General features: G+C 42.6%; 1 protein-coding gene across 5 annotated transcripts in view; it reads right to left on the bottom strand.

Moving 5' to 3' along the window:
- Positions 1-24398, bottom strand: part of KCNH1 (potassium voltage-gated channel subfamily H member 1) — a 378415-nt gene that overhangs the window by 276567 nt on the left and 77450 nt on the right. For 4 of the 5 annotated variants that reach the window (XM_073900230.1, XM_025877844.2, XM_073900232.1 and 1 more), the window contains one exon: positions 22887-23360. In XM_073900230.1, the coding sequence (XP_073756331.1) occupies positions 22887-23360 (474 nt within the window). The remainder of the gene's footprint in view (positions 1-22886; positions 23361-24398) is intronic. The other variant, XM_025877845.2, reaches the window with a different exon arrangement.

Genomic DNA, 24398 nt, shown 5'->3' with positions numbered 1-24398 from the left:
TTTTTGGGTTTTTTTTTTCTGGGAACAGAAAATAGAATTGGGAATAGAATTAAGTTTTGTACACTGATCTTGTAGTCTGTTATCTTGTTAAATTTCCTTATTAGTTCTGGCCATTTGTAGACTCCATGGAATATCCTATATAAAGCATCATTTCATCTGCTTATAAAGACAACTTTACTTCTTTCTCTACTATTTGAATGCCTTTAACTCCTTCTTTCCTTTCTTTTTTTTTTTTTTCCTTCCTCCTTCTTTCCTTTGTTTTTTTCTTCCAAATCTTAGGGATAAAACATCCAGTTTTTTACCATTATGATGTTAGCTGTATTTCATAGATGCTTTTTATCAGGTTGAGGGAGCTCCTTTCTATTCCTGGTCTGTTGGGAGTTTTTATCATGAATGGGTGTTGGGCTTTTATTAATGCTTTTTCTGCATTAAAGATGATTGTGTGGTCTTTGCCTTTATTCTATTAATATGGCATATTATATTAATTAATTTTGGGATGTTAAAACAACCATGCATTCCAGGGATAAATCCCATTTTCTCATTGTGAATAAATTTTTTATATGATGCCAGGTTTGGTTTGCTAATATTGTGTTAAGAAAGGTTTTGTGTCTATGTTCCTAAGATATTGGTCTATTGTTTTCTTTTTTTGAATCATCCGTCTTTGTTATCAGAATACTACCAGTCCCAGAGATAAAGTGTTCTCTGTTTGATGTGTTCCATCTTCCTCTATTTTTAAAAGAGTTTGTGCTCTTATTGTCGTATCACATCTATATATGTTACACACTCAACAATACAGGATTATAATTATTGCTTTATGCAATCTTGTCTTTTAAGGAAATTAAGAGAAGAAATGATAAGAAGGTATATTTAAAAGTTTTTTAATACACATATTTGTCATTTCTGATGCCCTTCTTTTCTTCCTGAGGATTCAAGTTAAATCTAATGTCATTTCCTTTCATTGTGAAGGACTTCATTTACTATGTCTTGAAAGGCATGTCTGCTAGCAACCAATTCTCCCCATCTTTGTTTATTGGGAACATCTTTATTTTACTTTCATTTGCGAAGGATAGTTTTGATGGATACAGGATTCTCGGTGGAATTTGGTTGAACAGAATTTTGTTTTTGTTTTTCAGTTTAGAGCTTCGAATGGGGCATTTCATTGTTTTCTGGCCTCCATTGTTTCAGATGAGAAGTCAGCCTTTAACTGCATCCATAAGCCCACAAGAAATTTTCTCTTGCAGCTTCCATGATTTTCACTTTGTCTTTTGCCACATCCATTTTTCATCTTTTTCACTCTGTTCTCTCTGTTCAGATTAGATCATTTCTCTTGACCTATCTTCGAATTCACTTAATGTTTCTTCTGCCATCTACAATCTAAGCCTATTTTTTAAAGTCATCTTTACACCCAACGTGGGGCTTGGACTCAGGACGCCGGGATCGAGAGTCCTACACTCTTTCTGACTGAGCCAGCCAGGTGCCCCCAGCTCCAGTGAATTTTTTATCTCAGTTATTACACTTTTCAACTCCAGAATTCTGATTGATTTTTTAATTTTTTTGACTTATTCATTTTTTATTAATTAACATATAATGTATTATTTGTTTCTGGGGTACAGGTCTGTGATTCTCTGATTTAATTCTATTTTATAATTCTTGGCTCTTTACTTGTCGAGTCATTGTTGTCACACTGTCCTTCAGTTCTTCAAATACAGCTTCATTCACTTCTTTGAACATGTATATAACTACTTTGAAGTCTTGGTCTGCTAAACCCAGTATCTGAGGACATTGAGAGGCAGCTTCTACTAACTACTTTTTTTTTCCTGAGAATGGATCACACTTTACTGTTTCTTTGTACACGTCATCATGTTTTGTTGAAAATAGGACATTATAGATAATATAATCACAGTAAGTTATTATTGTTTGGTTTTTGTCTGTTCAGTAACTAGCCTCAGGTCAATCTGTGAAATCTGTCTCCCTCGTTGTTTATGGTCATGATGTCTCTGCTGAGTTGTGTTTAACTATTAGTCTTGTTTTTATTTTTAAGCCTAGACTCTTAGTGTTCACTCCTGTGTCAACGTTGTTTGGCAGTCAGTCGGAGGATGGGACTGAACACCTCATGCCCATAAGGCTTCCATCCTCTGCCAATGAATCTATACAGAAGTAGGGGAGTACATAAAAAATTCAAGCTCTTCTAAGTCTGCCTACCATTTTGCTGGCTGTTGGGGCTTTTAGTGCTTTCTCTGCACATGCAAACTGCCCCAAGGTTACTCAGACGTATGTAGATAGTTTGGGCCCTTTCCAGTCTTTGTTGCACCTCAGTCAGGAACATTTTGCCCTAATCATAACTGCAACCTCAAGCTAGAGATAGTGGCCTTCCCCATGGAGACGGTCACTTCTGCTGACGATGCTGGCCCAAATCAAGTTAATCCCCTTTGACCGCAGCAATACAGAGGCTGGTCCTCACACCTGTCCTGCCCCGGCAGAACCCCCATGTCAACGGAGCAGTGGGGGAATGAGGGAACACAACAGGTACGCCAAGCAAACAGACCACATACCACCACTATTCTTAGCTGAAGTTCTGTGGGGTTTTTGTATAAATGTTTCTCAGATGGTTATATAACTTAGGTCAATTTCTAGAGCACCGAAATTGTTATCTTCACCAAGTTCATCGAGTTTAGAGTTACTTTTTAGCAAGAGGATGTGACACCCTCCTCATTTAGCCATTGCTAGCCCATATTTTAAATTCCTCATTATTGTTTCATTTACCATTTTACTTATTAGAAATTTGAACATTTACTTGTCTGCTTATTGCCCACTGAGTGAATATTCCATTTTTCCATTTTGCTCCCACTCATCTTGATATTTCTCTCATCTCTGTGAACATATTATAGATATTAAACTTTTGCCTATATATTACTCTCAATTATTTTTCTTTTTTTTTTTTTTTTAGAATGTAAACTCTTTTTTTTTTTAAAGATTTTATTTATTTACTTGAGAGAGAGAGAGAGAGAGAGAGAGAGAGCAGGGTCAGAGGGAGAAGCAGACTCCCCGCTGAGCAGGGAGTCCGATGTGGGACTCGATCCCGGGACTCCAGGATCATGACCTGAGCCGAAGGCAGTCGCTTAACCAACTGAGCCACCCAGGCGCCCTCTCAATTATTTTTCTTATATTATTTTCATAATTTTTCCTCAGAAGCTTTTATTTCAAGCTTTAGAGTGTTTTCTTGTGCTTCAAGCCTAAGGAAGTTCCCCAGTTATACTCTACTAAAACCAGGTATAGTGGCTTCTCAATTAATGCCTCCATCTCCCATCTCCGGCCCACTCTATACACAGTACCTTCCTTAGCAAACAAGCCATTCATTGACTGTTTAATGAATTAAATTATTTTAACAGAAAATTAATGCAAACAGGAGGCAATATTAATTAGTGAAATCCAAATTAAATAACATAATGCAGTTTTATTGTATTTATTGCGCTATCTTTAGCCTCTGACAAAATAACACCAAGAGGTTCTGGAAGAACACTTATTGATAAACAAAGACATTTTTAATTTGGCACCAATATTAACATATCACAAAATGCTAAATTACTTCAAGAATTTGGACTAAATATGCTCTGTCCTCATTTGTCCATCTCTTCCATCTCAATTACCCTGAAAATGGCTTCCTTCGTGGTTGACAAGCTTTAGTACAGGCTTTGTCTGAACCAACTGCTAAGTGAGTCCAACATGAAATTGGGAGCTGGACAAGGCACATGACCTCAAATATAAACCTGATCCCCAGAGGCCGGTCAAGGCATGCCAAGGCAGCCATAACGGACAGGACTAGAGGGCTATAGGTCGGAGAATATCACCTTCTGTAATGGGTACTCACAAGAAGCTACGCACTAACAGGGCTTGCTCCCTCAAGTAATCTTCCCATAACAGCCTCTCCCCAACAAGAGATTGACAGGCAGCATCTTGTTGAGAGCCCAATGTCCCTACAAAAGCATACTGATGAAAGATAATATAGAAATAGCTTGTACAAATAAGCAGGTCAGCAGGAAGCTCAGAGAAAAGAAAAGAATAATGTGGACTGCCTTATGTTACAACAATCCAAGGCTGAAAGAAGTTGTCAGTTGTAGCTGAATTGTCTAGTCTTGAGACAGGTGTAAGCAGTAATAGGTAGAGAGTCATTCCACCCAGTTCTCTACTCTGATCCTAAGCTCTACGTAGGGTGATGGCACCCAATATATATTGAGAAGCAACAAAATAAGAAGCTTGAGAACAGGCATCAGAATGTATTAGGTAACTGTGTGTGTGTGTGTGTGAGTGAGTGAGAGAGAGAGAGAGAGAGAGAAGGCAAGGCAGACATTGCTACCTACATTTTATATATGAAGATACGGAGGCTTAGTTATAGATGTTACTCTGGTTCACTGGCTCCAGAACCTATGCATTTTCCACTATGACAACTTTTAAAATCTTTATTAGGTCTCTTGAAACTGGGGAGAAAGTTCCATGAATATCCCATAATAGGAACTGTTATATCCTTCTCTCTAAGTAATCCTTTGGGTTTCTGGAAAAATCCTTTTCATGATTGGGTAACATGTGCTAGAGCCACTCAGACAGGACCACTCAAGCTGTTCCCCATCCAGGTAGACAGTGCTTCCAGCATGTTTAGGCCAGATGGAAACAGGCAGGGAGTCTTAGCCATGTCTCATTCTACACACAGACCATGTTGGGCTGATATGCCAGGGAACTGACTGCCCAAAAGAAAGCTGAGTTTTAGAGATAGCATCACTGCAGGAACTACATCTAGTCCAAAGAACTCCTCAGTCCATGAATGAGTCACAGAAGAAACAACAGCAACAACAAATGAATCATCTCTTTTTACACCATGGCTATTTGAAGAAAATCACCAGCATATGGAAAAAGAAGAGCCAGTGTTCGGCTTTCTTGAGGATTGAGTCGGAGTGACTGTGTGGCCGTCCCAAGTGAATCAGGCCCTTAATACAGGGGAAATTTTTTTTCCATATAAAAATCTCTCCGTTTCCTTGCTATAAATACTCAGTTCAGAATGGTATCATCTGAAACCGGGTTCCCCTTCTCTATAATTATTTTCAAATTGCCCAAAGTCCATCTGTACTTTCAAACTGGGGCAGATATGGAAGCAGTTTTCCACGGACTCAGGCAAAACATGCTAGAAATTTCTGAGCTCCCCCCGCCCCCCCATTACCAGAATTGTTCCCTTTGCTCCAACTTCCTTCTCCATTTCCCACTTAGCTCTAGCAGGGAAGAGAGTGTAAAGAACTCAAATTTTCGAGGTCTGATAGAGGAGCAAAGGAGAAGGCGAATCTCCATGTGTGGACCCATGCATGCGTGTACAAACATGTGTGCTTAAGTCTGGTGTAGGCTGGACAGGAGGTAGAGTTTAAAAGAAGATGTCGAAAACAACGTTAATATTAATCACAAACGAAAGCTCAGGATTCAATCAGGCAAGAATTAGAAAACCGGCCTAGGGGTTGGGAAATCTGATCTTGAGTTCCGCAGCCGTAGAACTTTGAGTAAGTCCATTGCTCCTGACCTCTGTCGCCCTTTTTCATAAAATTCTCAACATCCACATAGGAATGTTGAGAAGAGAACTAAATAACAGACGGAAAAAGGATGTGAAAACTAATAAAAGCTTTATTATTGCAAGATAGGTTGAGAACTGTTGAAAAATTCAGATGAAATTAAACTAAACTAAGCCCCAGCAATACAAGCCAGCTTCATCCTACTAAGCTATTAGCTGGGAAATCTACCTTCTGGTCACAGGATACATATTTAGAAGTAACACCTTTGAAAGTACTTCCCCCAAGACATAATAAATGGTCATAAGGATTAATTTGGGGAACCAGAAAATTGGATCGGATTCTGTGAAAACAGAAGACCTCTAAGCCCTCTACACAAATATTTCTGTTTAATATATGAATCGCAGTGGGGAAGCGTGCCCACATTCTAGAAGAGTAAAGACCAAGAAAATCAGATTCTTACTCTAGAAGAAAAACAAGACAATGGAAGCTATGCTTTATGTTGTGCTGCCTGCTTGAGATTAGACTCGACAACATTCAATGAAGCAAGGAAGTTTCCTTCACCGCAACGGTAGTGCTGTCCAGCTAGCTGTGTGTGTCTCCATCAGGCCCTGGAGACGGACTAGCTTAGTAGTATGAAAATAAGAGATGGTCAATGTATGTGCTTAGCTTTTAGCTACAAGCAGGGTAGAGGCAGAATAAATGTGGCAGGTGTCCAATAGGAAATGAAAACTGGATAGCTCTGTTTCTTTCCTCTTTCCCTTTTTTGAAAGAATGGTGTTACTGTCATACATTTCAGGTTGCTTTTCCAGGAACAAGTTTGACCAAGCAGTGGCATTTTCACAACCTCTGTCAGTGCCCCTGTGATCACGGGCCAGCCCACAAGGGGTAAAAGGAAATGCCATTGGGGCCAAGCTTTATTTTTTCAATGCACCTGCCCCCGACAAGGGTCACCATCTACTAAGCTTGGGACTCTTACAGATGTTAACTTGTGTTGTGGGGGAATTTTTTTGACGAACTTCCAACATGTTTATGAAACAAAAATAAAGGTAAAAAGTACCAAGCACTAATTTTCTGATCAGAAATACACATCAAAACCAGTCCATGAGGGGCGCCTTGGTGGCTCAGTCGTTAAGCGTCTGCCTTCGGCTCAGGTCATGATCCCAGGGTCCTGGGATCGAGCCCCACATCGGGCTCCCTGCTCTGTGGGAAGCCTGCTTCTCCCTCCCACACTCCCCCTGCTTATGTTCCCTCACTTGCTGTGTCTCTCTCTGTCAAAAAAAAAAAAAAAAAAAACAGTCCATGAATTTTCTTATTATAGCCATGAGCGGAGATTTGCTGCCCAGCTGGGAAATACACAAACAAACCTAGTATTAGAGCCCATCCATCTGGGTTGATCTGACATCCAAGGATCCAGCTACAACAAGTGCTGCCTTCAAGGGCACATCCTCCCAAACGTCGAGTGACCCGAGCCATATACCTCATATGCCCTAGTGCCTCTTAAAAGGAGGTTTGTCTTGATGTTGAGGACCAAAAATGAAAGAGCTGCAAAGTACCTGGGATCTAGAGTATGTTATATGCAGCGCTTCAGAAAACTGAAAACAGCTGAAGTTCCTAAATGCTAAAAACCAGTAGGTTCCTAGGATAGTCTATAACGTGTCAAGATACCTGTGCCTGAAGAAAACTCCATCCTACCTGAGAAAATCTTTGGTAATTACCTGAAGAATCACTTACTCTGTTTTCCATTCTCACAGATTATTGTTTAAATTTTATTAGAGGTACTTTGTAACTAGCTCAATTTACTCTGAAAGCTTTGGAGCGCTTTCTCTTCCCCAGTCCCCACTATTTCTTCTGTGCCATTGCAGAGAAGTGGCCGTGTTATAAACACACGGCCCTGCTCTGTATATGCAGCTGCCTGAGAAAATACTCAGCTTATCTATATTTAATGTGTCTTTCCTACTACTGAGTCTTCAGGGGGCAATCGCCCCCACCACATCTAATAAGCATGATGGATTATATATAATTTAGCTAATGCCAACCTATAACTAATTATAGCAGCATCCTCAAATCAGGCTAGAGTTACAGCCTTGTCAAAGACCCTTTATAAACAGGCTGTTTCTGGAGATTTACACAGCAAGTATGGGTGAATACATTGGAAATACGAGAAGACGGTATAATGACTAAGCTGTCAACACTAGGAGGGAGCTTTGAGTCCTAAGTACTGAGGGAGGGAAGACCAGACGCCCCTGGACAAATGACAAAGAATGAATATTACAGATTCTAGAGGGGCCAACTGGCCAGTAACTCATGGGATATTAGGGGTCAAACTAGGGGTGCCTGGTAGCCAGCAGGGTGCCCACAGCTCAAGAAAAGACTCACAGTAACCTGGACAAGCTGCTATCTCTCCCTTCCAAGTGTGCCCTGAGCAAGATACCCTCTCTGGGGGTGCCTGGGTGGCTCAGTCGGTTGAGTGGCCGACTCTTGGTTTCGGCCCAAGTCAGGATCTCAGGGTCCTAGGGTTGAGCCCCTTGTTGGGCTCCATGCTGAGCAGGGGTCTGCTTGTGGATTCTCGCTTGTCCTCTGCCTTTGTCCCTCCTCCCACTTGTGTGCACACATGCGCTCACACGCTCTCTCTCTCGTTCTCTTAAATAAATAAATCTTTAAAAAAAAAAGATACCTTCTTTGGACCTTAGGTCCCCCAGCAGTAAGATGGAGGTAGCAGCAGAGCTGGCTGGAGAGAACATGGACTCAGCAGTAAGGCAAGTTTGGTTTCTAAACCCGGGGATGGGGGCTCTATGAAAAGAGTACGTTACTTAGGCTTTCTAAACTTTGGCTTCCTCATCAGGCAAACAGAAAAAAATGACGACTCCCTTGCACAATGGTGGGGATTCAGTGATCATGTCTGTGAAGCCCTGGCACAGTGGGAACACATATTAGGAACTCAGTAAGTGATAACGGTTATTGGACCCAAGAGTGATATTCCATCCATTTTGATGATGAGAATGAAACATGAGACTTCATACAGAAACAATGTAAAGTGCTAAAGCATTATAATATGAAGTTCATGGAGCTTCTTTAGAACCCCACAATAACCTGGACAACATACACATTGTTATACCATTGTTTCCACTGATGATGGAAAAACAGGCAAAATAACTGTGTGGGATGCTCCCTAAAGGCCCTCCCTTTGGCCCCTACAGGATAAGAGGATATAAAAATCAATCCCCTGTGCTGGAGTTAAAGTCTAGGATGAATATTGTATATACCTCCATCAAAAGGGTACCCCGAATTCAAAGCCCTCCACAATCCCACCGTTCTTTTTTTTTTTTTTAAAGATTTTATTTATTTATTTGACAGAGAGAGACACAGTGAGAGAGAGAGGGACCACAAGCAGGGGGAGTGGGAGAGGGAGAAGCAGGCTCCCCACTGAGCAAGGAGCCCGACGTGGGACTGGATCCCACGACCCTGGGATCATGACCTGAGCCAAAGGCAGACGCTTAACTGACTGAGCCACCCAGGCGCCCCCAAAATCCCACCTTTCAAGCCTCATCTCCCACGCCCTTCTTCACACACTATGTTCCAACGCCCTGCAGGGTAGCTCGCCGTGCCCTGAAAGTACCATGCAGCTTCATACCTCCAGGCCTTGGCTATCCTACTTGGTCAGGCTAGAGGGTCCCTCTTCACTCCTACCTCCTGATACTATTTTCCCCCTGGTTAAAACTTCCTAGTCTTTGGCATCCCTGACTCCTCTTAGAGAGGGATCAGCTCCAAGATACGCTTCTTCAGGTGATCCTCAACTAACACAAGGCAGTCTTTTAAAATAACCATCTTTTACTCTAGGAGCCTTCTGTTTCCACCTCTGTTTCCTCTGGCAAGCTGTAAAATCTAAACACTTTTATATGTTTTCCACATTTTAAACTCCACTTTGTAAACTACAGCTCAAGGAAGATGATTATCAATATTAGCACAATCATATCAACAAGTACCAAAAATAGGCTAAGCCTCACCCAAACCCCCAGATATGTTATGACACTGAAGTCCTGAATCATTACAGCTGTGACAGTGGAGAAAATCTGCTTGGTCCCAGTGTCATCTGTCAAAACAAGCCTATTCCCTTAAGGCATGGCCCATCTGCTACCTCCTCCATGACATCTCCCACTGTGCCCATTTCACAACCTCTTCCTTGGGCTCTCAGAGCATTCTGCAAGCACGTCTGCATCCCTTCACTGACTAACCCAACCTGTCAGGTGCATTTAGCATATGTAAGAGGTTGGAGGGGGGAGGGGCTGATAGACTAAAGTTTCAAGTCCTCCCTAACGGATCTGTAGAGCTTGCTGCAAATACCAACCACGGGATCAACAAAGTGGTGAAGACAGGACTTCCAAGTCCCACAGTGAGAATGTCAGCTCTGTTCCCTAGCAGACTGCCACTCTTAGCCTCACTCTCTTCTCCTATAGAATGGGAGTGAGTCTCCATCACTGAATTGTGAAAATAAAACAAAATTAGATGAGAAGCATCAAGCACTTAGCCCAGGACATGCCCGGCATGTGGTAAGTGCCCCATAAACAGGAGCTATTTTTTTATGGTATAATTATGATCATCACTACAGTCTAAAGAGGTGTGTGTCACAGAGCAATGTACAAAGAGCAAAGGAAACAAGAATTCATTCTGCTTTGTTTGCACACCTTGCCTCTCTGGAGCTTAGTAAATGTTTGTTGATTCAAATATGGGGGATGGTGCAGGCTTTGAGAACTCAGAGAAGGCACAGCCGTGAGAGAGGAGGACAGCCAAGGGGCCGGTAGGTCAATGTTCAAAGACATCCCAAGATCCAGGAAAACAGGGAACACGCAGGTATGGCCTGGAATAGCAATGAGGCCACTACCAGCCATTAGGAAAGTTTCCAAATGGTCTGAGGTGACTCCAAATGCTAGTCAGGAGCTGGGATGGCCACAGAAGCACCAACGGAGGAGAATGTTAAAAATACGAGTTTGGGGAACAAGGAATCAACAGACTGGGGTGGTGCTTGAGACTATGTATTTTCAACAAGCAACCAAGGTGTTTTGAACGTGCAATCAGATTGTACCCAGAAACAGAAGGCAGAGTGAGCCCTCAGCATGGCTGTTCTGGTCTAGCCTTTAGCCCTCTATGCAAAATCTATGCAAAATCTCTCTTGTGACTGGGGCCTCTCCTTTTAGCCAAGGCTCCATGAAGGGTGGGGTGTGAAAGGTCATCAGATGGTTCAAACCTATGTGCTCAGGAATAAAGATGAGCTTCCTAACAGCAATACTTCCCAGGGCCAAGAATCTTCATGAGGGAAGTAATTATTACTCTTCTAGATCATTTTCTGAGCTAACAACAATAGCAACAGCAGTACTAGTTAGTAAGTGCCAGGCACTGCACTAATCTATACACGTTACCTAATTTAATCCCCACAACACACTGCAAGATAGACACTGCCCTCATTAAAGATAAGAACACCAAGGTTCAGGAGCACCTGGGTGGCTCAGTCAGTTAAGCGTCTGCCTTCGGCTCAGGTCATGATCCCAGGGTCCTGGGATCGAGTCCTGCATCAGGTTCTTCGATCAGTGGGAAGCCTGCTTCTCCTTCTCCCTCTGCCTGCCGCTCCCCCTGCTTGTGCGCTCTCTCTTTCTTTCTGACAAATAAATAAATAAAACCTTTAATAAAAAAAAAAAAGAACACCACGGTTTAGAGAAGATAACTCATGTGTTCAAGGTCACACAGCTAGTCAGGGACAGAGTCAAACAGGCAGCTGGTTATTTCATCATGAAGTTATGCTGTTTGGCCAACTGACAATTCTACCTGCCAGTCCCCGGCTATACCTTTCCTGCAGACCTGGCTCAAAAGCCTCAACCTGAAGTCATTTTATTTCCTCTAAAATTCCCAAAGCACTAAACACAGAGCTCTATTTCTAGTGCTGTTCAATCAATAACTAGTGAATACATAAAGGTATGTTTCTGTCATACCTTTTCCTGAAGAGCACAAAACACACGTTTACTCTCATTGGTTCTAGTGCCTGCTTTAAAGAACGAAACAAAACATTTTTATTGGAATAAGACGTAAGGGGTTCTGTAAAACATTTAAAATGACATTATTTACAAGGTCCCATTCTTTCCTCTAAGTGTTGCCATGCTTTTTGTTGCTTTTCCTATTCAAATAGAAGCCTTTCATTTATATACAACCCTTTCAAAGAAATCTGGTTATATAAAAATGTAACTAAAAAAGGCAAGTCTTTTCTGTTGCTTAGTACTCTTTATTTCCTACTGTTTTTCTTTACGTTTCCTTTCAATGAGGTTTCATGTCTCTTTCCTACATAGCCCCACATGGATCTGGCAATCCGTTCACAGCATGCCTGAATCTACATTCACTACCTGCACTATTTCTGCAGGTTCATCTTTGGACCATTGGGAAGAACACAGCCAATCTCTGGCACCGCCATCCATGTCTCTGGGGCAAAAAAACCAAATGAACAAACAAAAAAAAAGCAGAAACAGGCCCATAAATAGAGGGAACTAACTGATGGCTGCCAGAGGTAAGGGGGTAGGGGTACAGACAAAAATGGGTGAAGGGGAGTGGGAGGTACAGGCTTCTGGTTATGAAATGAATAAATCATGGCAATAAAAGATACAGCGTGGGGAATATAGTCAATGATACTGCAAGAGCATTATACCGTAGCTACATTTGTGGAGAGCAGAGGATGCAGAGTTGTCCAATCACTCTGTTGTACCTGAAACTAATGTAACATTGTGTGGCAACTATACTTCGATAAACAAGTAAGACAGGAAATTTAAATAAAAGAAATGGAAAAAGGCATGCCCTGCTAACAGTATCCAAAAGAAAGCTGGATGCCTATAATAACATCAGACAAAGCAGGCTTAAAAGCAATAAGTATTATTAAATAAAAACAGGAATATTTCATAACAGCAAAAGGACTCATTCAACAAGAAGACAAAGCAATCCTATCTGTGTATACATCTAGTAACATAACTCTAAAATATATATATAATATGCGGTTATTATTTTTTTAAATGTTGGACCTATAATGTTTTCTCTCCCTTTATTCTTCATCGGTCATCTGTGTCTTCTCTCTGTTCATCTTGGTAGAGTTTTCTCAATTATAGTAATCTTTCCAAAGAACCAACTTTTGGCTTTCTTAATTGTTAATTGTTTTCTATTTCATTGATTTTTGCTCCTATTTGTATATTTTCTTTGTTCTACATTTCTGGGGTGTTAGGCTTATTAGGATTCCACTCCCCAAAGCAAAAATTGATAGAAATCAACAATTCCAAAATCAAAGTTGAAGACTGTTTATGCCCCTTTCTCAGTAACTGACAGAACAAGCAGACAAAATAATTAGTAATACAGACAATTTTTTCAAACTCTATCTACTTGACCTAAATAGCCTATAGAGAATAAACACTTAACAACTTCAAAATACATACATTTTTTGCAATTTCATATAGAATATTTACCAAAATAGACCAGAAACTGAACCATAAAGGAAGTCTCAACAAAATTCAAGCACTGAAATCATATAGTATACTTTCTTACCATTAAGAAATTAACCTAGAAATCAATAATAAAATGGTAAGTAGAAAATTATCAAAAGTTTGAAAATTAAGCAACACACTTTTAAAAAGAAGAAATCATAGTGGAAACAACGTATTTTGAACTGAAATAATGAGATTATGACGTATCAAAGTTTCTAGGATGCTCTTAAATTAGAGAGAGAGGCGCCTGGGTGGCTCAGTCATTAAGCGTCTGCCTTCAGCTCAGGTCATGGTCCCAGGGTCCTGGGATTGAGCCCCACATCGGGATCCCTGCTCAGCGGGGAGCCTGCTTTTCCCTCTCCCACTCCCCCTGCTTGTGTTCCTGCTCTCACTGTGTCTCTCTCTGTCAAATAGATAAAATCTTTAAAAAAAAAAAAGTCTTTAGAGAGTAAAATAGCTTTAAATTCACGTTAAATCTTTGAACAATAAAAAAATCCCATCCCAATAAGCCAAGGAGGGTGGATCCTAGTAAACTTAACACCCCAGGAAAGTAGAACAAAGAAAATATACAAATAGGAGCAAAAATCAATGAAACAGAAAACAGACCATTAACAATTAACAAAACTAAAAGTTGGTTCTTTGAAAAGATTACTATAATTGAGAAAACTCTACCAAAATGAACAGGGAGAAGACACAAATGACCAATGAAGAATAACGGGAGAGAAAACATTATAGGTCAACATTAAAAAAAAAAAAAAGAACCACATACTAGGTATAACTTTTTGCCAATACATTTGACACACTACATGAAATGGCCAAATCTTTTAACAATGCAAAACTGACACAAGGAAAAAAAAAAGGAATACCTGAATGGTCCTATATTCCTATATATCTGAATTGTCCCATCTTACACAAATTTTTTCAGAGGATAGCGGAAGAAGATACACTTCCCTGTGTATACCTAACAAGGATATCATGAAAAAAAATTATTAAAGGCCAACACCTCTCATGAATATAAATGCAAAATTCCTAAATAAAATATTACAAAATCATTTACAGTTATGTAAAAAAGTACAAGACATCATGACCAACTAGGGTTTATTCCAGGAATTCAGGGTTAATTCAATATTCAAAAGTCAATCAACAGGACACCAGGGTGGTTCAGTCAGTTAAGCATCTGCCTTCAGCTCAAATCATGATCCCAAGGAACAAGCCCCGAATCCAGCTCCCTGCTCAGCAGGGAGCCTGCTTCTCCCTCTCCTTCTGCCGCTCCCCCTGCTTGTGCTTTCTATCAAATAAATAAATGAATGAATAAAATCTTTTTTTAAAAAGTCAATCAATATAATTCACCACATTAATAAATTAAAGGAGGAAAAAACATTTTATCTCAATAAATGCAGAAAAAACATTTGGTAGAATTCAAAACCTGTTAATGGTGAAAATTCTCAGAAAACGAGGAATATAAGAGATCTTCCTTAATCTAACAGAAGAGTATTTACAAACAACGAAAGTCAACAATATACTTAATGCTGAAACACTGAACATATTCCCCCTGAAATTAGAAATAAGAGAAGGATGTCTATTATATCCACTTCTTTTCAACATTATATTGTAGATCCTAGACAGGACTAAGTCAAGAAAAAGAAATAAAGGTATAGATTTTTTGCAGAGAAAAAAAAGTAAAATAGTTTTTATTCACAAAGACATAATTGTGCATGTAAAAAATTCTAAGTAGCCTACAAAATCTTCAAATTAATAAGCAAATTTGGTAACTCTGCTGCAAAATCAATAAACAAAAAACACTTCATACCAGCAAAAAACAATTAGGAAATGAAGCCATTTACAGAGTGCCAAAAATACCAGATGTCTAGGAATAAGTTTAACAGCAAGAACAAAAAAGAATGGCAGCAAATATTGCTAAGAATATTTTGTTAATATAGTGCCAATTAAAGAAGACCTAAATAAATGGATATTCTATGGCCAATATTTGGAAAACTCAATATTAAGACTTCCATTCTCAAAAAAAAAAAAAAGACTTCCATTCTCTCCAAATTGTTTTTTTCTTAAGATTTCATTTATTTATTTCTTTGAGAGAGAGAGAGAGCATGCATGCAAGTAGGAGAAGGGGCAGAAGGGGAGAATCTCCAAGCAGACGTCCACTGAGCGCAGAGCCCGACTTGGACCTCCATCTTGACCCATGAGATCAGGACCTAAGCCAAAACCAAGAGTCAGACACTTAACCGACTGAGCCACCAAGGCTCCCCTCTCCAAATTGGTTTTTAGATTTAATGTAATTCCAACCAAAATCCCAACAGGTTTTTTGGGTTTGGGTGGAAATTGGCAAGCCAACTCTAGAATTTATATGGATATACAAAGGATCTAAAATAGACATGGCAGTCTTGAAACAAAAGAACACAGGTAACTGATTCTAATATTACTATCGTGCTATGCTAATTAACACAGTGCGGCATTGGCATCAGAATAGACAAACCAATGGAACATAATAAAAGAGTCCAACAATAAGCCCCCACATGCACAGTCACTTGATTTTTGAGCAAGGCTCAGAGCAGGGGTGGAGGTAGCAGCCAGACTTGAATGGGTTAGGGAACAAAGGACCTGCCTTGGAGGGCTGTGCCTAGAGAAACACGGTAGACATCCAAGTGTACTTAGGGTGGGTCTACATGGTGATGGGAGTTCTCCACTGACGGTGAGACACTAGAGCACAGCCCAGAGGAGCCAGAGACCTGGGTCCAATCAGGGTTCGGGGTAGGGGCTTGGCCAGGCATTAAGATTGAGGGCCAGAGGAATAGGAGATCTGGGGCAGGGAGGTAGGATTGCTTCAGTGCAGAGGGAGAGGGAACAGCCTGAGTGCTGTGGGTTCAAGGGAACTAAAGGAGGGGAGACCTGGGACATTTTCCTCTCATTCTCACCACTGCTGCCTGTATACACCTTCAAAATCAAAGTCAGAACACGGCACACATCTAACGAAACCCTTAATGGGCTCTTTTTGACCACACGATAAAATGTAAACTCGTTGGCAAGACTCCGGGATTCTATCACTGGATCTTGCCTCCCTCTCTCACCACGCCTCCCTCCCCAAACGCTGACTCTGCTTTGGACACAGTGAATGCCTTGCTCGGCCCTAAGAGCAAACTCCTCTACATAGGCTCTCTCCTCTTCCAAGAACACCCTTCTTACTCCTCACCAAACTAACTCCCATCATCTCCTCCAGGAAGCCTTCCTGGATTCTCTCACTAAGCTAAGTACTCCCCATTGTCAGCCATAACACCCTGAGCTAAGCCCCGGTACAGCACGTCTCACATTCTCTGCCAGTGTCAATTACCTGCGGCCCCCACCGGACTGCAAGCTCTGAAGAGCTGTATTCCCATCCCCTAGCACCCCAGTCAGTAAGATCTCTTTAAAGAAGGAACAACCTTAAAGAGGTACCAACAAAAGTTGGGGGAGATTTAAAAGAGAAGCGGGACTCGGGTTGGCTAGGAGCCTGGGAGAGAATGGACAGTAGGGAAGCAATGAAAAACAAGGCAGAGTGGCTGAGTCTAGTTTTCTCCAAGGACATCCACGGTCCTTTACACGCTATGAGCACAAGTTTGGAAGAAGAAGAATTTTAAAAATAAATAAAAATGTGGAATATAAGGAATAGAGCAGAGGCCCACAGGGAAGGGAGGGAAAACTGAATGGGAAGAAATCAGAGAGGGAGACAAACCATGAGAGACTCTGGACTCCGGGAACCAAACTGAGGGCTACAGAAGGGAGTGGGTGGGGGGATGGGGTAACCGGGTGACGGGTATTAAGGAGAGCACGTGTGGTGAGGAGCACTGGGTGTTATACGCAACTAATGAACTGTTGAACACTACAACAGAAACTAATGATGTACTATATGTTGGCTAACTGAACATAATGAAAATTAATTGATTAATTAATTAATTAAAATACATGGGAAAGGTCTTGGCTGGATTCCCCTGGTAAGTAAGATGCGGGAGACAACAGCATTGTTAGAATGGGGACAGTGGCAACATTGGGAACATCACTGCGGTCAGCCCTCGGCCTCTGGCCTCCGTGGCAGGCCTTTCTCCTCAAAGGAGAAACACGCCCATCAGCAGCACTTCCTGCCCCTAACGAGACACGGGGATGAAAACTCTAGTGTGTTGTCTGTCTGCTTGTGTCCTCTTTTGTTTGCCAAAATCGGATGTAGAAATAGCACCAAAATAAAAGAAACGCCAAGGAAAGGAGTCTGAAATGTGAGGAAAGTATCATGCACGTTATTCTTGCTGTCCATCATAGTATCAGACTAACAACTTGTGCTAAAGGTTGTCAGTTTTTATCCAGGAGACAACACAGGCTGCAAGCCAGTGTCTCAGCTCCTGTCCACTCTCCGTATCCAACAGACCCACAGGAGGAGGAAATCCCAGACAAGGCCTGCACTGATCAGGCTTGAAAACCAGTGGCTTTCAGTAGTTTTTTTTAATTGCTATTACTGAATAGATAACCAATTATGGTACATCCACTCAACAGAATATTGCTGAGCAGTGAAAAGAAATGAGCTATCAAGCCACGAAAACATGTGGAGGAACCTTAAATACATATCACTAAGTGAAAGCAGCCACTCTGGAAAGGCTACATACTGTATGATTCCAACTATATGACATCCTCGGAAAGGCAAAATTATGAGGACAGGAAAAAGATCAGTGGTTGCCAGGGGTTGGGGAGGAGGGCGGGATGAACAGCTAGGGAGTGCAGAGATGTTTAGAGCAGTGGAACATTATGCATGACACATAATGATGGAGCTCTGTCATTAACTATTTGCCAAAACCCTCAGGATGTAGTCTACAGAGTAAACCCTAACGTTAACAATGAACTTAAACTAGTAAGTATCTATCAATAGTGGCTGTAATCAATGTACCACACTAATGCAAGATGGCAGTGATAGGGAAACTGTGGTCTCTGCGCTTTTTGTTCCATTTTTCTATGAACCTAAAATTGCTCTGAAAAAGTCTTAATGTTAATTGCTACTACAAGCCATGGATATGGCCTCTATTGCGGGTACTCTAGGGAAGCAAATTCCAGGCTACCGCGTGACTTTCAGCTGACAGCAGAGGAGTCACCTGAGTGAAAATTAAACTGGTGTCCATCCACCTAATTCAAAACCACAGATTAGGGCTGACAACCACAAATTAACAGGACGAGCGACCCACAGGGGTCCAATTTGCTTTCGGCATCAGGGAAAGCCTGGAAGAGCCAGGAACAGTGAATCTAGGAGAACCTAGAGGGGAGCTCATCTGCCAAGGAGAGAGAAGCAGAGGGGCGACCTACCATTGGAGTCACTTCTGACCTTCACCCTCACTGTCCAGCCCTGCACCCCTGGACCAGCGCCCTTCGCGGAGGCTTGTCCACGCCGGCCGCTCAAACTTCTCACCTGTCAGCTGTGTGCAGAGGGGAGTGGAAGTGACCGTGCCAGGGAACGATTCGGAAAGGGGGACTCAGGGACGAAAATGCACAGCTTGGTTCACTCTGGCTCCAGATTCTGTGATGAGGCAGCATGACCTGCCTGGGGAAAAGTGCTCAGGTCCAGAAGTCAGAAGCCTGAAGCTCAGCTTCACTGCCTGGACAGCGGGGCTCTTTCACCTCAGCTGCAATGCTGGGATAACAGTTGCCCAGGGGCCTCAAGGTTAGAGCTGGGATGGGCCCATCTTGCAGGTGAGGCAAACAGAGTCCAGGGAGATGAAACACTTGCACAAGTTTGCACAGCTGGGTGGCAGAGGGACTTGCCACAGAAGAATCAGAACAAAGATAACCTGTGTGAAATGTTGAGGATAGTTAAACACCCTCGCTAAAGGGAAGCTGTTGTCAAAACTATCCATCTTTCCACTCCTTGTTCCTGTTCTGCTCTACAGGGAGCATCTCCTGTGAGAGTGGGCTCTTGGCAAGGGTCAGCTCTGTCAACACCACCAGCTGCTGTCCCAGGTTACAGAGCCAGGGATGGAAGGAAGCTCTTGGCCCCAGAACTGTGACCTGGGAGGGAGCCTAATTGGCTCCATTCGCCCCTGGGCACTTCCACACTCCAATGGCGGGAGGCAACAAGGCTTCCTGGGGAAAGGGAATATGTTTTGTGAATAATAATTCCATCTTTAATCCATGAAGCTCACCAGGCCAGTAATCTGCTAAGCACTTGAGAAAAACTCATCTGGCTTTTACTTCAGCAGACCCATGGCAAGCTTCAGTTCACCCAGTTGCCAGACCTTTTGTCCTCTCACCAGCTTAACTAATGTGCAAACATATTCCCAAACAGCCTCCAAAACAGATTATGACCAACAGACTGGAGAATGACGCAAATGTAGGCCATCTACATAAGTGAAACAAGTTGAGTCCAAAGGGCTCGTTTGTGTGACTTAAATCACAGAGGTGGGCGACATCCACAGGACTGAATTCACAATTGCTGGCATTAGCAATTTAACCCAGTTCTTTCTTGACCCAAGCCTTGGGTGGATCTAGTCCTCTCACTTCAAGAGCCCCCACCCGACACCCACGCCCCAGCCCCCCCGACACACACACAGATGGCAAAGCCACCACCGCACATTCCTCTCTTCTTTGGTGGTCCCACTGGGACACAATTCCATTGGCATAATTAGGAGGACACCAGAGAGGATTCGGTTCCATGTATTTTTTATGAAAAATGAGTCAAAAATTTTTTTCCTCCCCACACTCTCCCAAAGAAAGGGACTAGAGCAGAGGGAGTTGCAATCTTAGATTAGCAACTCCACAACAGAGCATGGGCAAGAAAACAGCAGGCAGTGGATGGGAAACCATTAACTGGAATCTTCCCACCCAGCCATACCCAGGTTCGACAGCTGGGGCACCCTTCATGGCTTCCCCAACCTCCTCTAAGCCCCACCGACCTTCCACTTCCACTAATATAATGGTGCCTTTCAACAAAAGACCTATGCCTGGAAAACCACGCTGCGTCTGTCCCTCCACGAGCATCCTCAACTGCCTATCTCATTACCAACACGGCTGCTCTGGGGGAAATGCAGAGGCCCACCTCCTTGTACACAGTGCCCAACATCCCCACCACTACCAGGCCAAGAGCTGGGCCACAGACTTTGGAAGATTCTTGGTCTGTTTTGACTCAACTGTGTCCATCAGCGTCTTGTCCCTATTTTATCCGCTCCGTCCCATGAAGAATAGAGAGGAGTCAGAAGGGGACTCATTATCGCCGTAGCCATATGATTTGCTGTGTCATCTCAAGTGAGTCACATTCCCCCTGCATCTGTTCCCTTATTTGTGAGCTAAGAGAGTTGAACTGGATGACCTTCATGGTCCTCCTGGGCTCTGAACCCTCATCCCATTCCACCTCCTTCCCATCCCCCTGCAGGGAGGAGCTCAAAGTGCTAGGCTTCTGGTTTTTATCATCAGCTCCTGGAGGTAAGACGAATGCAGATGAGATTTTAGAACTCACCACACTCACTTTGCAGCTAGCAGGGAACTCAAACAATCCACTGCCCAAATGCCCAAAGACAGCATGATCCCCAAGGTATAGAGAAGAAAACTGATCCACAGAGGCTAAATGGCATGCACAAAGTCCCAGCTGTCCTATCAGGTGATACCAAAGAGCCAGGAGCCAAATCTTCAGTTCCCTGGTGCTGACTCCCCCATATCACAACAAATGTTATGAAAAGGCACTGTTTCGGGTGTTAGCCAAAGCTTGAAATAGATATTACTAAGCGTAAAATCAAGTCTTCATGGAAGCAAATCATAACAACAGCCCCTTAATACTCATACTCATATTATTATTTATGACCAAGAGATGGTAATGAGAACTTTGACGCTGAACCCTTTCCAACTAGAAAGCTACGGATAACTGGCATTTTTCCTATCCGCCAACCTATTTCATGACCGTGGAAATCAGAAACCACATCACGGGTACTCACAATTGATGGCAAAGGACTTCCAACGTGATACACACAGTGCTTGAGGGGAGGCTCTCTGCTTTGCTAACCGACAAGGTAATCTTGACACATTTACAAATGTGTTTATGACTCTGCCCATGTTTAACAAGAACCTGTGAAAGCCGGAGCACTGTTCTCTTTACCTGAAAATTTTCAGTGCTATTGCTCTAAATAGCAAATGGTTTATTTTAAAAACTTGAGAGGTTTTTTTTTAAAGTTAAATTGCATTTCCCATATGTGTATAAGAAGCTCTTTTAGGTTGAAATAATTCCGTTGCATTATCTAAGCCAAAATGATCATATTTTCCTCACCAACTAACATAAATTCTTCTAGAAATGGGCTCACAGAGTAAAATATTCCCAGTGTGTCTTCAAATTCACACTAAAGAATCCCAACATTCACTTTAGGGATGTTTTGTTCTTGTAAATGATCAGTTTCACTCATTTAATCCCCTTACAAAATCCACACAAGCCACCCGGAGCATTATTCCCTGGGATTTCCAAGTATATTAAAACATAGCACACAGATAAAAGCAGGGGTTGTTCTGAGTTTAGAGCATCTGAACATCAGCTCCTCTTCTCTGGAGAGGGAAGTGCTAGGTAGCTGGGTTCCCATCAAGGAAGGGGCTGGAGTCCTCCCCCACTCTGATACTGATCGGAAGGCCAGGAGGCATCATTATGTCCCCAGCAAGTTGGAGACACTGGCCAGGCCTTGTCTTGCCAGGGAGCTGGGTGTTCCTTGCAATTATCTCAAGGCTAGTCCCACCACCCCTCTAGCCCTGAGAGTGAATCTTGCCTCAACTCAGCTTCCAGATGGCTTCCTGAATTACCCACCCAGTTAACACCCCAGCCAGACTGAGACTTCTGGGACCCTCTGTAATCCAAGGCAGTGAAGGCCCACTGCTCTATAAGGCTGAAGATTTACCAGACGAACTACCTTATCTTCATCCATTTGGAGGATCAACGAGGCAGGAGGAAAAAGAAAGAACAACTCCCATAGAACACTGAAGCTGGATAAGAATCTGACATTTTCCTTTGCGATGACTTGATGTCCTCGCTTCTTCAAAGGAGAAAATCACCTGAACCAGGCCAGTGGTCCCTTCCTTATGCAACCTGTCGCAGGCACCCGTTCTTTCACTGACTGCTTGAGCATGTCCTAATTCCAACACACTCACAGAGCATTTGTCTCCTTTTCATTCCTTCCACTGCCTGCAGGACTAACCATCCAAAGCAGCGTCATCCAGCAACAGTACTACCCCTCCTAGTCACAGGGCCAGATCTGTCCATAGTCTGACTACCTCAGCTAATTTACACAAGGGAGAGTATGGACGACTGAATGCCATTGGTCACCGCCAAAACTCATTTTAGCACAGAAACAACTTCTTTTTCCAACATTTACCAAAAAAAAAAAAAAAAATAGCAAGCAAACTTGGGGGGGAAATAGCATCCTTGTTGCCAGGAGTTAATTAGTTATGAAACAGCCAAAAGTCAGCAGCAGGTGACAGAAAAATCCCCATAATTAGAATAATCAATAGGTAGACATACAGCAATTGCATACCAAGTGGAAGTTTCACCAGCACAGTGGCAATGCATGCCTGCATCTGCAGCCCCACCACCCCAAGCCAGTGGCTTGCACGCCACATGAAATAAAAGGGAAGCCTCTGGTCTCTTCCACACCCATTCACAGACATGCAGGGCCTCCAATCCTCCAAAGGACAAAAACAGCAGGCGAGAATATCTATCAAGCATGCTCCCTCTGTTCCAAACATCAGCCATGCCAGTTACCACCCACATAATGACTCTTCTGTTGACCACCCACATTTATTCAACTTTCAAGACATGACAACAAGGTCTGAGATTTGAGGCATGTACCTGACTCTCTCTCCCCTCCAGGGGTGGTGGAATCTGATCAGCAAAACCAATCTTCCCTGGATCACCCATAAAGGCACTAACCTCATCCACGTTCTCAAAAGCGTTGATGACATCATATGGCAAACAGGACAGAAGGTCAATCACAAACCACGTCTTCAGGTAGTTCATGCGGATGAGTTTGGGGTCAGAGATCACCTCCCCAGCTGGTCCAACAAAGGTAGTATGAAAATTCAGCACAATGTCCACCAAAAAGATGACATCCACGATGCTATCCACAACCAGCCAGGCCACGTTGTTCTGCCTGGTTTTAAAGGAGACGTTGTAAGGGACCAGGATGGCTGTGTAGAAGGTTAAAATCAAGATGATCCAATCCCACGTGGTCTTAAAAACACAGTAATGTAGGATGATGTGAGGGGGAGTCTTCGGGGCCTCTTGCTTGTACTGGGGAAGGATGTCTGAGCCCAGCTGCAGAACCTGCAGAAAAACATAGTCAAAAGAGAAGTAAGTTAGGATTCCACTGCAAGCATCTAACCAGTCAGCATCTGCCACTGACAAATGCTCATGACACTACAGATGGATCATTAGGAGCAAGAACAGGTACTAGAGGAGGATGGGAGAATGGAAATGAACATTATAATACAAATAATTATAAGGAAACAATGACAAACTATTATTTGGCTTATTGTGAGCCAAGGATTGTACTAAGTACTTCCCATACACGTATTCTCACTTAATTCTAACTACAACCTTGTACCGTTAGCCAATTATTATTCCGTGTAACAAGGGAAAAACTGAAGCCCCAGAGAATTAAGCAACTTTACTCAGCAAATATTTATTCTTCTGTGCCAGGAACTGTTCCAGACACTGGAAGGACAGCAAGGAAGGAAACAACATGATGCCTGCTCTCGTGGAGCTTGGTCTAGTAAACGAATCCAGATAGTTTCCAATTGTGGGAAGAGCTAACTAAGAGGCAAGGGTGGAGAACAGGTGACTGGATAGAATGTGACATGAGGAGCAGGGAAGGGACAGCGTTGGAACTGAAACCTGAATGAACAACCAGAAACCAGCCATTCAAACTTGTAAGGGAAATTATCCGAGGCAGAGAGCGTAACTGGCGTAATGACCCCAGGGTGGGACAAGCTTGATGTTCTCAGGCAAGAGAGAAGCCTGGCATGACTGAAGCCCACTGGACGGGGTGGCGGGGGGGGGGGGTAAGGATGTCAGATGTGATCAGAGGAGAAGTGGAAACCAGACCACGCAGGACCTAGTGAGCCATGAGGAGGGGTTGGACTTCATTCTCAGTATGTCCAAGCGTAACTGGAGGGGTTTAACAAAAGAATATTAATCTGGTGCATGTTTTTAAAAGATTACCCTGGCTGTTGTGTAGATAATGAATTGAGGCAAATAATTAGAGGGAAGAACAGAATCAAGGAACTTATTCTAACAGCCTGGAAAGAGATGAGAGGATGGGGAAAAGTAGTCCAATTTTTTGATATATTTTTGAAGTAAACC

Source organism: Callorhinus ursinus, unplaced genomic scaffold (assembly GCF_003265705.2).
Source record: "Callorhinus ursinus isolate GAN/ISIS: 27379988/994484 unplaced genomic scaffold, GSC_fseal_2.0 scaffold13, whole genome shotgun sequence".
In the NCBI taxonomy this organism is placed as follows: Eukaryota; Metazoa; Chordata; class Mammalia; order Carnivora; family Otariidae; genus Callorhinus; species Callorhinus ursinus.
Note: the sequence above shows the minus strand (reverse complement) of the source record. Positions and strands in the feature narration are given on the sequence as shown.